Source organism: Amblyraja radiata, chromosome 11, assembly GCF_010909765.2.
Source record: "Amblyraja radiata isolate CabotCenter1 chromosome 11, sAmbRad1.1.pri, whole genome shotgun sequence".
Taxonomy (NCBI): domain Eukaryota; kingdom Metazoa; phylum Chordata; class Chondrichthyes; order Rajiformes; family Rajidae; genus Amblyraja; species Amblyraja radiata.
Window position 1 is genome coordinate 58,480,768 of NC_045966.1, and position 17,600 is coordinate 58,498,367.

General features: G+C 44.1%; 1 protein-coding gene across 4 annotated transcripts in view; it reads right to left on the reverse strand.

Annotated features, from left to right (window-relative positions):
• The window catches only part of ebf1 (EBF transcription factor 1), a 481,808-nt gene that overhangs the window by 5,710 nt on the left and 458,498 nt on the right, over positions 1–17,600 (reverse strand). For 2 of the 4 annotated variants that reach the window (XM_033029979.1, XM_033029980.1), the window contains exons 14-15: positions 13,172–13,351; positions 7,794–7,988 (exon numbers count right to left, since the gene is read on the reverse strand). In XM_033029979.1, coding sequence (XP_032885870.1) covers positions 7,794–7,988; positions 13,172–13,351 — 375 coding nt within the window. The remainder of the gene's footprint in view (positions 1–7,793; positions 7,989–13,171; positions 13,352–17,600) is intronic. The other 2 variants (XM_033029982.1, XM_033029981.1) reach the window with 1 other exon arrangement.

The following is a 17,600-nucleotide window of genomic DNA, read 5'->3' on the forward strand; positions in this document are numbered from 1 at the left end:
GCATGAAATGTATCGGCTTTGTAAGAATGAATTGAACTTTCTCGTTGGGTGTCAAAGACAAACTACAAATGGCTAGGTAATACATATGCACCAGAAACTGTAGACATGAAAACAAGCAGATGGAAAATTTGGGGGGGGGGGGGGGGGGTGGGTGAACCACTTAATTACCGATGACAGACGAGGAGAGACGTGGTCTGTGCGTTAATTAATGCATGTTGCCACCCAGTATTGCTCCCATGAAGTTCAGGTTACACACAGCTCCTGGGCAGGTCGTTCAATGAGGTGTCCCAGTCTGACAGGCGGTCCCAGTGATATGCCACAGATGGGCAGCATCAGTAAAAACCCCTGACTAAAGATTCTCCTGTTTTGCAAAATCGCCCCACTCCCCACCCCCCCCCCCCCCCCCCCCCACCCCCCCCCCCCCCCCCCCCCCCCACCCCCCCCCCACCCCTCCCGCTTTTCCACGCATCCGGTTCTGTGTGGCGTCTTTGATCTGAGACTATTAGATGTAAAGACTGCAAGGAGATCTGTATCAGAGAATTCCTGTGGGTTTCCTTCGTTGAGAGGAAAACAATTTGAAGACTTCTCCTAGCCCACACGCAAAGGTGGCCTGAGTAAACCTCTCTCATTTCGCCGTCATGCTGACAAATCTTACTGTAATTGTTTCCGATTATCGGATGCTAGCTTGGCCAGAATTTTGCGAAAGAACAAACAATTTTGGTTCATTAGTTTAACATTCTTCCTAGACCGCTCCCCACCCCCTGTGGTCCTCACCACCCATTCACACATCATCCACCCGAGCAAAGTAGATGTCTCCACCTGGATGTCCACATCATCCCCCCCCCCTTCACATGGGAGATTGGACAGTGCAGGCCATTGACTGTTCCCAGAGATACAATGGAGCATCTCCACCTTGTGGGGGGGGGGGGTAGAGTAACTGCCTTACACCTCCAGAGACCCGGTTCGATCCTGAACGCGGGTGCTCTCTGTACGGTGCTTTTTTGCGCTCTGCTTGCGTTTTCTCTGGGTGTTTTGGTTTCCTCCCACATTCCAGAGATGTACAGGATTGTAGGTTAATTGGCTTCAGTCTAAATTGTAAATTGTCCCCTGTGCATAGGATGGTGCTATTGTACGGGGTGATCGCTGGTTTGGTGCGCACTCGCTGGGTCGAATGGCCTGTTTCCACACTGTATCTCTAAAGTATAAAGTCTTAATTCCCCTTCTCGTTCCCACACTATCCTGTCTGCCCTTGGTCTTCTCCACTGCCGGGGTGAGGCCACATGCAAAATGGAGGAACAGCACCCGCATGTTACCCACGGGAGACTTACAGCCCAATGGTATGAACACTGAATTCTTAGTTTCAATCAAGTAAACCCACTGAACCATTGCAACCTTCACGTGGCCCGCCCTGTTTCGACAAATGCAATCAACCCGGCGTGCACAATCAAGTAAGATGAAATAGAACAAGTTGTTCTCCAACTTTAGGCTGTGCACGCCATACGCAAGAAGAAGAGAAGAAGACTGAACCATTCTCATTCTTCCCCCAAACCCATCAACAACCCAGCCCAGTGTGCATACCTTTCCCCCACAACCCCTGTCACCATGTTATTTCTCATACCTCCTTATGCTCACCCCCCTCTTCTCCCCCTCCCTCCCTCCCTGCCCAGTCTCCTTCCACCAATATCTCTCCCTCAAACATTACATCTACTCCTCACCTCCAGTCTTTGCTGCCACCTCCACCCATCTATCAAATTGCCCCGAATATAGACACAAAAAGCTGGAGAAACTCAGCTGGCCAGGCAGCATCTCTGGAGAGAAGGAATGGGTGATGTTTCGGAATCTGCCCCACCTCACCTGTATTCAACTACCACTTGCCCGGCTTTGCCCTGCCATTTCCTTACTTTTCCAACTTTCTCCCCTCCACTCCATCAGTCTGTAGACGGGTCCCAATACAAAAAGTTGTCCGGCCATTTCCGTTCACAGATGCTGTCTGTCCAGTTATTCCTCCAGCACTTTGTTTTTAGCTGTAATCGTACCCTCATCCATGAATGGCACAGGCCAGTTATGGAGGCCATCTTGGCTTCTGTTGACTTCCCCTTTAACTTGGAAGTGGCAAGGCATTTTGGTCAGGGAGTTCTGGGCTCTGAAAGGTGCCACCTTTCAGGCAGGGTGTCAAATCCACCATCTGGGTGGCACGGTGGCATCGTGGTAGAGCTTACAGTGCCAGAGATCCGGGTTCGATCCTGACTACGGGTGCTGTCTGTATAGAGTTTGTACGTTCTCCCCGTGACCTGCGTGGGTTTTCTCCGAGATCTTTGGTTTCCTCCCACACTCCAAGACGTACAGGTGTGTAGGTTAATTGGCTTGGTGTAAAAAGTAAAATTGTCCCTAGTGGGTGTAGGATAGGGTTAATGTGCGGGGATCGCTGGTCTGTGTGGACTCGGTGGGCCGAAGGGCCTGTTTCTCTAAACTAATCGAAAATGTGAAGGGGGTGGAGTGGAGGGGCAGGAAGGTAAACCTAGTGATCTCTCAATCAACACCTACAACAGATCATGCAAACTTCAACATATTACTATCTGCATAACCTTGCTATGTTCTAATTGAATACTGCATGCCTGCCTCTCTTCTTAAATAAGTGGCCGACTAGGAAAAGGGGAGATGCAGCGAGACCTGGGTGTCATGGTACACCAGTCATTGAAAGTAGGCATGCAGGTGCGGCAGGCAGTGAAGAAAGCGAATGGTATGTTAGCTTTCATAGCAAAAGGATTTGAGTATAGGAGCAGGGAGGTTCTACTGCAGTTGTACAGGGTCTTGGTGAGACCACACCTGGAGTATTGCGTACAGTTTTGGTCTCCAAATCTGAGGAAGGACATTATTGCCATAGAGGGAGTGCAGAGAAGGTTCACCAGACTGATTCTGGGATGTCAGGACTGTCTTATGAAGAAAGACTGGATAGACTTGGTTTATACTCTCTAGAATTTAGGAGATTGAGAGGGGATCTTATAGAAACTTATAAAATTCTTAAGGGGTTGGACAGGCTAGATGCAGGAAGATTGCTCCCGATGTTGGGGAAGTCCAGGACAAGGGGTCACAGCTTAAGGATAAGGGGGAAATCCTTTAAAACCGAGATGAGAAGAACTTTTTTCACACAGAGAGTGGTGAATCTCTGGAACTCCCTGCCACAGAAGGTAGTCGAGGCCAGTTCATTGGCTATATTTAAGAGGGAGTTAGATGTGGCCCTTGTGGCTAAGGGGATCAGAGGGTATGGAGAGAAGGCAGGTACGGGATACTGAGTTGGATGATCAGCCATGATCATATTGAATGGCGGTGCAGGCTCGAAGGGCCGAATAGCCTACTCCTGTACCTAATTTCTATGTTTCTATGTTTCTAAGTCCTCAAGAACGGTCCATCCTGGATCTCTGCGATCTGCAGCGGCTGATGGTAAGCACTCTGTGACTGGGGGAACGGGTCGGGGGGATTGAGAAGTGAAGCACTCTTCCTGCCCTTTATCCTGGGCCTCCATGTGCTCCTGATGTGTTGGCTTGAGGTTCACAACACCATCCTGATGCCTCTACCCCACTCCGAGTGGGTCACTGGCCAAGGATCCCCACCTTACAGCATGGATGCCACATCATTTTGAGCAGAACCCTTCTTGTTCATCTCGTAATTTCTCCTTGGGCCAGAGCTTGGAACATCTGTTTTGGAAATCTACCATCTGCCATGTGAATGATGTGGCCTGCCCAACTTGATGGATGAATGTAATTAAAACCCTGGTGCCAGAGATGTGACTTGGGCAAGGTTGCTCAGATTAGTAGCAAGGTTTTGTAGAGACAATATTTGATGGGTACTTCTCCAGTGCCATGAGATGCTTAATGTTGGTCACCCAAGTTTCAGATGCATAGAGGAGTTAGAGGGCATGACTTTTGTACTGGGTACAGGGTTTCATTGTTAAACATTCTTTTTCCTCAGGCAACGAGAGATAAGCAAGTGAACTGAATCCGGTGGAAGTATCTCTCAGATATGGGACCAAGTCCACCTTGTCCAAATCTTCACCCTGGACCTTTACTATTGGGGATGAGTTGGTAGAGAGCAGTCTCTTGCATACTTCAGTGAGTGAGTTGACAGTGACGAAGCTCAGCCTCAAATGTAACAGTCATCTGTGGATTGTGGCAATGTCTGAGGTAGATGCAAAACAATGAAGGCCATTGAACGAAAAATATTAACTCTATTTCCTATCTCCACAGAAACTGCCTGACTTGCTTAGTATTTACAATATTCTCTGTTTTATTTTTCATTTGCAATCTTTTTCTCTGTGATTTCCAGGTCCTGTGGGATGCATGCTGGTGGTGAAGTGCAACATCAATGTTAATGTTTGCAAAGACCTTGCAAACACAGCTTTCCTCTGATGGAGCAGCAGAATATCCACCACATCCAGACTCTGCTGGTCCACCCCTGGTTCTTGGCTTCTTTACCAGCTGGTTTGAGGAGAATTACCAGGAGATTGCCGGGTGCATCAAGGGAAAAGAAATGCCCTGCAGGCTCCTGAAGAGAGAAAACCAGCAACAAATCTGTGACCCCAAACGTGGTGGTGGACGGACATAACATAGGAGGTCCAACAACTTGCTGGTGGCATGAATAAGCACAGATTCCTCACAGTTAACAGGACGACCTGTGGCCAGACACCTAATGCTCCACCTCAATGAGAGTCAAGAACGGAGGTAACCCACCAGGGGCAGCGAGCAATCAGCAACCATTGGGAGGATTATTCCAAAAACGCTCAAACGCAACCCATCCTTGTCATGAGTGAACTTGATTCCATTCCACTTCAAAATGCCCAACCTCAACTGGTCATCACCCTCATGACAAGAAGCCAAAGTGGCCTTTTGTCAACTGAAGAACAACAGGGTCTCAAGAGCAGACAACATCTCTTCTGAAGGAGAGAAACTTCACAAATTCACAACCTCACCTGCTGTCCAGGAAGAGGATGGTACGTCAGAGAACCTCAAAGATATTGTCGTTTTGACCATCTTCAAGAAAGGGGCAAACTAAATCGCAGTAGTTACAGGATGTTTTTCCTGCTATCTGGCACAGGAACATTCTTGCCACGATCCTCCTCAATTGGCTCCTTCCAGAACTGTTCCCCAGATAGCGGTATGGGTTCCACACATCTCAAGGCACAGTAGACGTCCAGACGTGCAGCCGACCTCTTCTGACTCCATATAACATGTTGGGCAGCCCTTCTCAAGTCTTACTGCATACAGAAACTCATCTCCATGTTCTTCATAACAGTATCATTGTGACTTTAACCAATAGGTCCACAACAGATGGCTCCAATCTAAGTGCAAGCTGGTTTCCAGCATGGCAGTGTAATCACCCGCCACCATAAGTAACGTAGCTGGTAGACCACAAGGTATATAGATGATAACTTTTTAATGCCAACCTTGTATTTCAGTGGTGAGTATTTCACGTTAGCCAGACCTGGTCGTACATCAACACCACCAGCTCATAAGATGAGCTTATCAGTTTTCTCTTCTCCTTTCCCCAATGTCAATGCCTTAGAATATACAACACTGAATAGTACAGGCCTTTCTGCCCACCACATATATGCTGACCATGGTGCCAATCTATCTGATCCCATCTGCCTGCACCTGGACTCTATTCCTCTATTCCCTGCCTGTTCATGTATCTATCTAACTATCTTGCAAATTGCCATTATATCTGCACCATCGTCGGCCCGTCGTGAGGGAGGTGGGGGGAGAAGAACGGAAAATTGGGGAGGGAGGGAGAACAAAGGACAATGGGGACCTGGCGTGGGGGAACCGCTGTGGGGAGGGGACAAAAGGAGGAGCTGCTGTGCTTTATAACATTGTCAGCGCTGTAGGCGGCCGCTATTTGTATACATTGGGAATGCAGCAAAGATGTTCACAGTGCCTAGCCACATGTGACAATAATGTATCCCATTCCATTCTACCGCTTCCCTTGGTCCCCAGCACTCTCGGTATCATATATTTGCCCCACAATTCTTCTTTAAACTCACCATGAACCCACCTCCTCTAACGCTGCTGAGAGAAAATGTTAGGAAAGTCTGTCAAAGGTTTCTCTGAGATGTCACAAAAGCAAACTCATGGGTGCAAGAGGGAGCATTGGCTGGCTGAGGAGAGAGTGTTGGCTGGGACTAGGGGGCTTCAACTCCATTATTCACCTTAATGGGCCTGTCCCACGTACAAGACTTTTTCAGCGACTGCCGGCACCCGTCATAGGTCGTTGCAGGTCGCCGAAAATGTTGTTGGAAATCCAGCGGCGACCAGAACAAGGTTGGGCGACTACTCACGATAATACAGGCTTCACCCCGCGACATGTCGCCGTGTGGCACCCGTATGGTCATGAGTAGTCTCTTCTGGTCGCCCCTGGATTTTCAACACGTTGAAAATTTTCGGCGACCTGCAACGACTGCCGACGGGTGCCGGCAGTCGCCTAAAAAGTCGCGTAAGTGGGACAGGCCCATTACTCCCATCACGAGAGGCTTAGGTGGAAACGCTGCTTTGGCCAATTGTCCTTTCTAACAATTGCTTACAAAGCTATGCAGTTGTAAAGGTGTATGGTGGGTGCCTAACAAAGAGCATTACTCAGCTAATTATGCTGCAAAGAAATACAAAGTAATACACAGTCTAGCCATGAAATGTGGTCACGGCTCCAATTCTGGTGCGATGGAAAACAGGGTGGTTAATACTTCATTCGACAGCCCTTGAAGTGACCCTGTCAGGGACCCTCAAAGATATTATCATTTTTACCATCTTCAAGAAAGGGACAAACGATATCACAGCAGTTTACAGGAGGTTGTGGGGTCCACAAAAGACTACAATGACAGAGGGGGGAGAGAGGGTAGGAGGAAGTAGGGCCGGGGAGGCAGGAAATGGGAAGGAAGAGAGAAAGAAATGATGTTAGAGGCGTCTAATGTAAAGAGACACAGTCAAATCATTAATTTGATTGAAACAGGTAAAGCAACTGAGAATGAACATCACATTGACAAGACACTAGTTTGGTTTACTGCACTGTGTTAGTTTTTATGATCAAGACGTAAGTTTTACTCCTTTTTCAGAGAGCCCTCTTAAAAGATTCTATTTCCAAAGTGGCTTGGAAGAGTTGGTGTCAGCAACAAAATGGTGACACATAGATCATTGCAATCACCATATTACAGTTTTGGTCAAACTTCAAGGAAGTGATGAAGACTATATTTAACTCTTACCCTGCTAAATAAACAGGAACTCTGCACAGCTGTCAATACAAATGTTGTAAATAGACTCTCAGGGTCAGCACGATAATTGTACCAGACCAGATTTGCCTTCACCTGAATCATCATTTAGTTACCCTCTGCCCCTGAAGCAAAAATTCTCACTGGGTGACATTGAGAAATATTCTTTACTAACAACCTCTTCAAAAAAACTTTTAGTGGCTCAGTGCATTTAAAGAGATGATAGCCACCAAATAGACATGTTATCTTTATTCTAACACTACAGTTAACCACAGATAAAACTACAGAGGTTTGTGATATAAGCCCATTGTGGAATTGGACTGAACTACAATGGTGGGCGGTATAATGGAATGCTGATCGAGCTCCTATATCATATACCGAGGCTCATCACAAAAGCAATGTATGCAACATATCACGCCTCTCAAAAGAGCTTAAAGTGTCCCATATTTGTCTGTTTGAAAGTAGCAATAAAATATCATTTTTCAGCCTAACTACAATGATTGAATCCAGCCTGGGCCTGCTGCTGTGTGTGTGTGCTCACCTTGGAGACTGTTAGCGTTGGCGCTGGTGCAGGTCGGGGGAGGGGAGGTCTGTGGCCTCACCACCGGAGCGAAGGCGCTTTTTTGTTTCACTGCAGACACCATATTGGCTGGCGAGAAGGAGAATATGCCTGAGGTACTGCTACAATTTGAAGGAAGGCTGGTGGAGGAGGCCATAGTAGGGCTGGACGGTACTACTGCAACAAGAAAGGAGGAAATATGTCAACCATTTGGGTGCCATATATATATTTTCTCATATATATATATATATATTATATGCAAATATATCATATATATATATATATATATATGAATTTGTACAATTCATCAACCATTTTCAGGATGGTTCGCCAATCACTGTGCAAGACGTTTTAAGATGTTGAGAGAATAAAAGTTTGACCACAGCTGGGTGGTAGTAATGCTGGGTGGATTGCTTGCCCATTTTGGCGCCAACCACATTGGGGTCGAGAGTCAGATACAGGCCAGACTGGGTAATGATGGTAGATTTTCTCCCATGGAGATGTTAGTGAGTCAGATGGGATTTTACAAATATCCACAAGTTTTTGTTTTTCCCTGTGGTCATCACCAGGATGAGATGTTGATAGAATTTAAATTCATGTGATGGGATTTGGACTCAGGTTTACAGATTAGTAGCTCAGGTCTCTGGATTACTGGACGGGTAAGTTGACCACTGCAGCACCATCATGCTCCAAGATCGACTGTCCACCATTGGGAGACTTACCTGACAACATTGGTAACTTAACCCTTTCAAATCTCGACTTTGTTGATTGACATCATCTTTTAAAGGGAGTGCTTCTGAGCCAGAGCCATGGCAAATTTAGCATTTAGAAAGTCAAAAGAAGGATCAACAAAGATAAGGGTTGGAGCTAGTTACAAAACAAGGGGAAAGTCATTTTAAAATGGAGGTGCGTGGACATTTTTTTCTGGACAGTGGTGAATCTCTCAAAGATGTAGCGCAGAGGGTTGAGGAGGCTAGATCATTAGATTTACTTAGGTTGGAGGTACTTTTTTTTTTGACAGATTGGGCTATTGAGGACAATGGGGAATTGGCAGAGAATCCAGGAGAGATCAGCCAGGATCATACTGAATGGCAGAGAAGGCTTGAGGGCCTGGTGTCTTCCTCCTGTCCCCATTTTCCTGTACTCCTGTCTTTTAAATTTACTTTTCATTTCTGTTGTGAAAGGTAGGAATGATGACAATAATTGGAGTGATCGGGAGAGTGTGATGGCAGGTCTGGCCAATTCAAAAGTGTCACAGAGGAATGAAAGGCATTCATCTCACATCATGGTGTCAATACCTCAACGGGACACGTTTATTCCCATAATAACAGGGACACGTTTTCCCTTTGACGGCTGAGGGATTATTTTGTTACAAGAGTAGCTCTCCAATAGTGCATGTTTAATTTAGACATTACCCCATCATCCTTCCCCTCACGCCCCTTTTATTCCCTGTACACTTGCCTGAAGTGAGTGTTCCTTAATCAACCTACGCACAGGGTCAGATCAAAAGTAATCAACTGATTAAAAAATAGAGGTACGCAGCCACTAATAGGAAAACATCTTCAGGTAAGGTCACCTCATCTCCTTGTAATGTGAGCAGAGAGCTAGTTGTTTAATCATTACTCACGCAATTAGTTTATTGATTTAATTAAGAAGGACGCCTTTGAGTTAGAGAACCAGACTGAAACGGTGTCTGATGGGGTAAACCTACTGTCAGTGGCCCTGGTCTCTCACCAACCTCCCTCTTCTTTGAAGAAACACAACTCCCTTTCAGGCAGCGTGTGAGTTTTTTGGACTTCCACCGAATGATTGCAGATTCTATTGTAAAGTACAATCATGCAAAGATTGTATGATGGAAATCAGCTGCCGTGTCCATGCTTGGTCATTATAGGCTCTTTGTGAAACCGAAGCCTCCAGCAACACTAAGCTGACTTAGCGAAGGATTAACAAAGTATCAGGTTCCATATTGCTCTTCATCTATGGTACTTTGCATTTCCTTTGAGATTAATTAACAATCGTGTCAAGGCGTTTAAAACGGAGCATAATCTTTGATTCATACATTTGCAGGGACACAAGTGGAAGAACCAGTATCATTGTGTCTGTGATCGAGCCAAACTTGCTAACATGTTTTTTTTTAACCACAGTCATTCACCATTTCTTCTAAGGGAGAAATTGAGGGTTAACAAAAATCTACCCACAGTGCAGTATGCTGGAAGACAAGCCACAAAATAACAAAACATCAAAGCTGACAATACAATGAAATGAAGACAGCGTCTGTGCATTCATTTAAATACGAGCCACATTTCTGTACGATGTGGAATCGCACCCTCAAGATTGCTGTTCCTCAAGATAGACACAAAATGCTGGAGTAACTCAGCGGGACAGGCAGCATCTCAGGAGGGAAGGAATGGGTGGCGTTTTGGGTCGAGACCCTTCTACAGACTGCTGTTCCTCACATGGAATACAAGCAGGTTTCTGTGGTAGATCATCCACAGATTTAAGAGTGCTCCATTATCTTTTGGGAAATTAACTAATCCATGAAAGAAAGCTTCAGCATTTCATCATAACCTGTCATGTGTAAGAATGAACTGCAGATGCTGGTTTAAACTGAAGGTAGACACAAAATGCTGGAGTAACTCAACGGGACAGGCAGCATCTCTGGAGAGAAGGAATGAAGAGAACCTGTCATGTATTGTCTCTCTCAAGATGGCTGTAGGTGTTGGGACTCAGTTATAATGTTCCAGCCACTTATGGGTCTGAGAAAAGCTTGAAAAATCAGCTATTCCTTCCCTCTTCCATGCATTCCATGCATCCATTCAATGTAATGTTATATGGCAATGTCCCTCTATCTGGCCTATTTCTGCATTTGTCTTTCCTCCCTCAGAGAAACTAGGGAACCTCTCCCTAGCTTGTCCTGTCTTTATCAGATAATTTACTCCTGCACGTTTTCCGTTGGGAGAGGGAATGTCTCCCTCTGTATTACCCAATGTATTACCCAACCACTAGTCATTCATTGAGGCCCCGAAGCAAACGGTCAGAGCCCGATTGCTGCTTGCTAGAGGTGAGCAAGGTCGACCCAAAATGGGAAGTGAATACCTTCAATGATCTAATAACCCTACACTGCAGAATACAGTTTAAACCTTCATCTCGTTAGCCCTTGATTTCAGAATGGTCAGAATTATCATTGTATTATCAGGATATCGCATATTAATGGAATTGTGAAAATATTGACCATTCAACACTTCAAGTCTGCTCTGCCAATCCACGCAATCATTGCTGGTCCTCTATCTCAATACTCTATATTTTAGTTCTCTCCTGCACCCCTTGATGTATTTTGTGTCTAGAATTCTATCCAACTACTTCTTAAATATACTCAACAAGTTGGCTTCCTTTGCCGTCTGTGATAGACATTCACATAGGTTCACAACCTGCTGTCAAAACAAAATCTCTTATCTCAGTCGGAAAAGACTCTCCCCCCCCGCCGTGTCCTAGACTGTGATCCCTGTTTCCCATCCATTCCTTAATGATTCCCATCCATTTGAAGGATCTTCCCTGCATCCAGTCTGTCTGGCCCTGACACACTGGAAATATTCCATAATACTAAAACACAGTTCAGCACATTCATCCCAATCGTGAATCCATGCAGTCTTTACTACTGGAAGCACAATTGATGGCTAATGGGTCTACTGAAAGACCTATTATAAAGCAATGGGACAAGGGACAAAATTGCCTGAGCCCCATTCAAACATGAAAATAGTTTCTATGTGTCTACGTTGTGGATACTTGGATGTTCTCAGTAGACAAGCTGTAGGACTATCAACAATGCTTCACAACATAAAATCCCATGTGTGAAGTTTGGCCTCATACTATTTTCTACCAAACCAAGAACCTTTGTTTGAGCAGCAAAACCCATAGGACATTTTCCCTTCTTTAAGGAATCTGGCAGATGAGAATTGTTCCTTGGCATTTCTACTGATCTTCTGACATTATTCCATCTATTCAACAAAATCATCTAGGAAATGACATGGGATCATCCCTAGTACATCATTGTTCGAGGAGCAATCTTGCTTCTGCTGCTCAGTTACTCTATGCCAGTGGTAATCTGAAATAAACCAGGGCTTACTCATATGGCTCCCATTGTCTATGTGGTTCATTCTACACCAGGCCATCATTTGGTGAGACATTAAAAGTGGTGAAATAGAGATTCCTACATGAAATTCAAACCTAGAGCCTGGATTACGCTGGGGTTCCTTGCATTTGACACTCCTTTAAAGAATTATGTATTATGTAGTCAGGTATATCTATTTGTTTACCATACTCTTAAGGAAAGTGTTCCTAACATTGAGAGTCAATGAATCCTCGCTAATGATTAACACTCTCTTGACAGATATTCTGCCTTACCTCTGAAAATTTTAATATGGCCTGCCAGACTCTATTCCATAATTCTATTCTTTTGGGGTCCACAACTCTTGCATATGGTGAAGTAGGTCAGTAAAAAGGGCAATTCACTTTGATTGAGAAGTATCAAAGCAAGAGTCTAAATATTTGCACCTGTTTCAATAATTGTGTGAGAACCAATTTTTCCCTTTCAAAAAGCTCATAAATATTCTATTAGACTTAATTTTTAAAAAATTATCTTAATTCTCTTTTGAGTAAAATTGGCTGCTTTGTTATGAAATCTCATTGCATGCAGTTCTATTTACTGGGAATATCCTGGGTTATTCTACCAATCATCTGACAAACCTACACTGCCCAATTGAGAGAAATCCCTAAGGAAATTTTCAGCGATTGGCCTGGCATATGATTACTTCAAGAATAATCTGTATGTAACTTCCAATGATGTGTAAATGTAAGTCTGGCCCTGAAATCAATTAAAGCTTAATTGCCTCCTCCCTGGAGTCAGATAAATACACCAGGAAATGGCTGGCTTCCTTTCTCTATTTTTGTTCTGCATCTGTAACAAAGCATGATGTCTCTAATGTGACACATTCAAAACCAATGGGCTTTCCAATGGATAATCTTACACTGCGAACTGGGCCCACTTTGGAAACCATTTGACCTTTCTTGACTGTACAAATACTTGTTCCACCAACATCCTACATGGAGAATGTAACTGAGATCTTGCATGGTACACTATTTGGTAAAACACTACTCTGAAAATGTAAGTTGAGCGAAATAATTACACATGAAATTGGCCCAGATTGGCTGCCGTTTAAGAAGTAGGGAAAGAGGTGAAGCATTGACTTGAACTCAGCAACTTGTAATGCTGATATTCCCAAAAGATTACTGAGATCTGATATAGTACCAACAGCAAAGTTATTAAGAACTGTAAGGTCTAATGCCAAAACATTTTTACTTACTGGCATATGGCGAATTGGCAGCAGACCCATTGAGAAAACCAGGAGAACTTCCGAGGTTGGACATCCCCGCATTGCCATATCCATTCATACTTGTTGTCACAGAATTGTAGTTTGTTTGCTGTGGAGTGGAGCTCGGCACATATCCATGAGGAGACACACTGCTTGTGTTGCGAGTAAAACCTATATTGAAAGAAGGACATTTGCACATAAGGAATAGGAGTAGAATTAGGCCATTCGGCCCATCAAGTTTACTCCGCCATTCAATCATAGCTGATCTATCTCTCCCTCCTAACCCCTTTCTCCTGCCTTCTCCCCATAACCTCTGACACCTGTACTAATCAAGCATCTATCTATCTCTGCCTTAAAAATATCCACTGACTTGGCCTCCACAGCCTTCCACAGAATCACCGCCCTCTGGCTAAAGAAATTCCTCCTCATCTCCTCCCTAAAAGAACATCCTTTAATCGCTCTTCCTCTCATGGTAACAAAGCACAATGGACCAAACCTCCACATTCTCATTGCCCATTGAAAGAGCTGATTTCAAAGATCTAACAGCTAAAACGCAATTGACTGATAAATTGACTGCCCAATGTCACTTCGGGTTGGGGTGCAAAAGAAGAGAGCGCGGGAAATGATGGTGCACAGGGCCCCTAAAGGAAACCCTTTAAAGCACTTCAAAAGGTAATATTAGATCATAGAAAAAGGCTGATCATGTGGCAAGGAAAAGTAGGGCAGGAAAAGAAGAGAGAAGGTGATACCAGCTACTGGATCCCAATCCCAAGACCCTATTACAATAAACATATGTGTGGAAAGAGGAAAGTTGTAAAAGATAAAATGGATGATACCTCTCGTACTATAGATTAGAACAAATGGGCCCAGGGCTGCATTATACGATGGTGTGCAATAGACAGTTAGAATGACAAGTTGCCAAATTCTAAAAATGGTGCTGTTAATAAGAGAAAAATAAGGAAGTGTGTAAACCTTCAGAGCCAACAGAGATACAAGGAGTGAAATGGTGTTTGGGGGGTGGGGTGGGGGGGGGGGGGGGGGGGGGGGGGAGGCGTGCTAACTAGTGATTTAGTTGCAAAGGCTATTTTCCATCTTGGAGTCTGTGCTTTGTCGTTGAAATCTATAATTTGTTTATTCACATTAAGGAAAATGACAAGAGTGGAAGAGTAAGGGGAGAGAGCAGTTAAGTTAAACCACAGTGTAGTCACATTGTGTAATTATAGAGTGATAGCAGCATGTCAGTGGCAAGGAAGGAGTAATTTCTCAGTGCTTAGCTACAGCAGACTTGTGAAGTATCGCCTAATATATCATGTTAGGTGCTGATCAATCTTCTCTTTGGACTTTAGTGAATCCTGACTTTTCACCAATCTTTCATATAAACATTTCAAGTATCCTAAAATCTGGCTTGGAGTTTGTTTTCTGTGTTGCCTTCAGCTAATCTTCCAACATCTAAGCTGCAATCCTTTTGTGATTGGTCATAAGGCAAAATGACAATAACATAATCTTAAAAACTAATACAAAATTCAGCATAATTCTTTTTACTGGATCCATTGTTTTCATAGAGTCGTATTGCACAGAAATAAAACCTTCAGTCCATGCTGATCTTTTTGTCCATCAACACAGATCCCATTTGCCCGCATTAGCTCCATATCCTTCAATGTTTGTCCAGATGCCTCTTAAACATAGAGGTTATATCTGACTCCACAACTTCATCTGACAACACATTCCGCATATCAACCACTCTCTGTAGAAAACATCCACCTCAGATCCCTTTTATTACTCCTTCCCTTCACCTTAAACCTATGGCCTTTAGTTTTTGATGCCCGTACCATGGGAGAAAAATATCTATTTATCTGTGTGAGAAATCTCAGCAAATTGTGGACGAAGCCCAGACCATCACACAAACCAACCTCCCTTCTATTGACTCCATTTATTCCTCATGCTGTCTCAGCAAGACGAACAGCATAATCAAGGATGGGTCGCACGGTGGCTTCATTGTGATCATGCATTGTCTTTCTGCTGACTGACTAGCACACAACAAAAACCTTTTTTAGCCCTGTCCCACTGTACGAGTTCATTCCAAGAGCTCTCCCGAGTTTAAAAAAAAAATCAAACTCATGGTAAGCACGTAGAATGAACGTAACGGGTACGTCGGAGCTCGAGGACATCTCTTAGCGGCTCGTAACGCTAACAGAAGGTTCTCGGGAAACGCAATAAGCTCGGGAAGACTCTTGAAGATTTTTCAACATGTCCACGAGAGCCCCGAATACTTACGAGCGGCCATTACCGTAAATCTCCGAGTTCGAATCAGGGCAAACTCGGGAGAATTCTTGAATGAACTCGTGCAGTGGGACAGGGCTTCACTGTACCTCAACACATGTGATAATAAACTAAACTAAACCAAGCCTCTTGTAATATCAAGGTCAATCTCCCCCCTGAACTAAGGTCCTTTGATCCAAGCAACATACGTTCCTGAAATCATTTTTTCCTCATAGGATCTTGGATAATTCATCATTCCATTCATACTTTGTTACGAAACCCTGAGGCATGGAAACCTCGACATAACGAGCACCTACTAAGAATCAGTGATGGAGTAAAACCATCACAAATCACCCTGAGATTCTGGGAGGACATTCCCAATAGCGCCAAGGCTGGAGCCCATCAATCAGATAAATTGTCGTAATTATCCCAAATCTTATCTCCTGTTAAAATAAGTGGACAGAGAAATCTTGCAGGTGGGTCTCAGATTTGCTGATCATTGATAAGGCCCACAGGTCATTGACCTCTCATTCCTCTCCACAAATGCTACCTGGCTGTCTGAGTGTTTCCACCATTTTCTGTTTCTTAATAATAATAATAATAATGGATGGGATTTATATAGCGCCTTTCTAATACTCAAGGCGCTTTACATCGCATTATTCATTCACTCCTCAGTCACACTCGGTGGTGGTAAGCTACTTCTGTAGCCACAGCTGCCCTGGGGCAGACTGACGGAAGCGTGGCTGCCAATCTGCGCCTACGGCCCCTCCGACCACCACCAATCACTCACACACATTCACACACAGGCAAAGGTGGGTGAAGTGTCTTGCCCAAGGACACAACGACAGTATGCACTCCAAGCGGGATTCGAACCGGCTACCTTCCGGTTGCCAGTTGAACACTTAGCCCATTGTGCCATCTGTCGTCCCAAATAGATCTAGACTGTATTCAGGTGCATCCCCATTATAGGGAATGATAAAAAAAACTTTGTGATTAGCTTCTCTGCTGATCTAAAAATCTAGTTTGAGGATGTGTAGGAAGGAACTGCAGATGCTGGTTTACACCGAAGATATACACAAAATGCTAGAGTAACTCAATGGGACAGGCAGCATCTGAAGTCTGAAGAAGGGTCTCGACCTGAAACGTCACCCATTCCTTCTATCCAGGGATGCTGCCTGTCCTGCTGTGTTACTCCAGCATTTTGTGTCTATCTTCATGCTTGATGCCCGCAAGATTTTTTTTGAGAATCAGAAAAAGTGGTGGGGTGCGATAGGTCATAAGCTGTAACTCATGTAAATGGAAAGTGAAAATCACCCAAAATTGCCTTTACCTTGAGCACCAGTAAACCTCAGGAAAATAATCAAGTCCATTAAGCTAATTGACAACCCACAATTATGTACATTGTTCATAGACACCACAATCAAAGCCTCCAATAGCTCTTCCAAAATTAATGCACATTTTCACAAAACCTTGTCCGATTAGAAAAATCTGTTTAAAGAATTTATCAATAGATGGTGAGTTACAAACCATTCACAGCTAAAATCATATCAGAGCAATCCAATACAGTGATGTCATTAAGCACCAGTGTTTTTAACGTCTGTAAATTTAACAAATTCATTTTACACTTCATCTTCAGTAATATCATGATTTAGGAATAGGCAATGAATACATTTTCAGCCTAACACATTTTTCAATGAAACATATAACGTGGGTAAACGGTGTCCTGAAATAACCGTGACGTATTTAATTTAGCCTTTTCAATTTATGAGATTTTACATCACAGATCATTTTGCAGGAACACATCCCTTTTGCAGTTTGCGGAATGTTGCCTAGCAATCAATATATAATGTTTATATATTGTACAATTTACTTGCATAGTACATTCCAATAATTTTGTGAATGGCTGTGTTAGTCATTCACAGAGATGGGCTTCACAAGCTCAGCCAGGATTTAATTGACCATCTCTAACTGCCCTTCAGAAAATGGCAGAGAGGCTCCTTCTTAGCTGCTACAGTCCTTGATGTGTGTGTGTCCACTCTGCTGTTAGTCATAAAGCCAGAGTAATACAGCATGGAAACAGGTCCTTTGGCCAACCTCTGCTGGCCAAGATGCCCCATCTATGCTTGTCCCACCTGCCTGTGTTTCACCCATATCCCCCTTT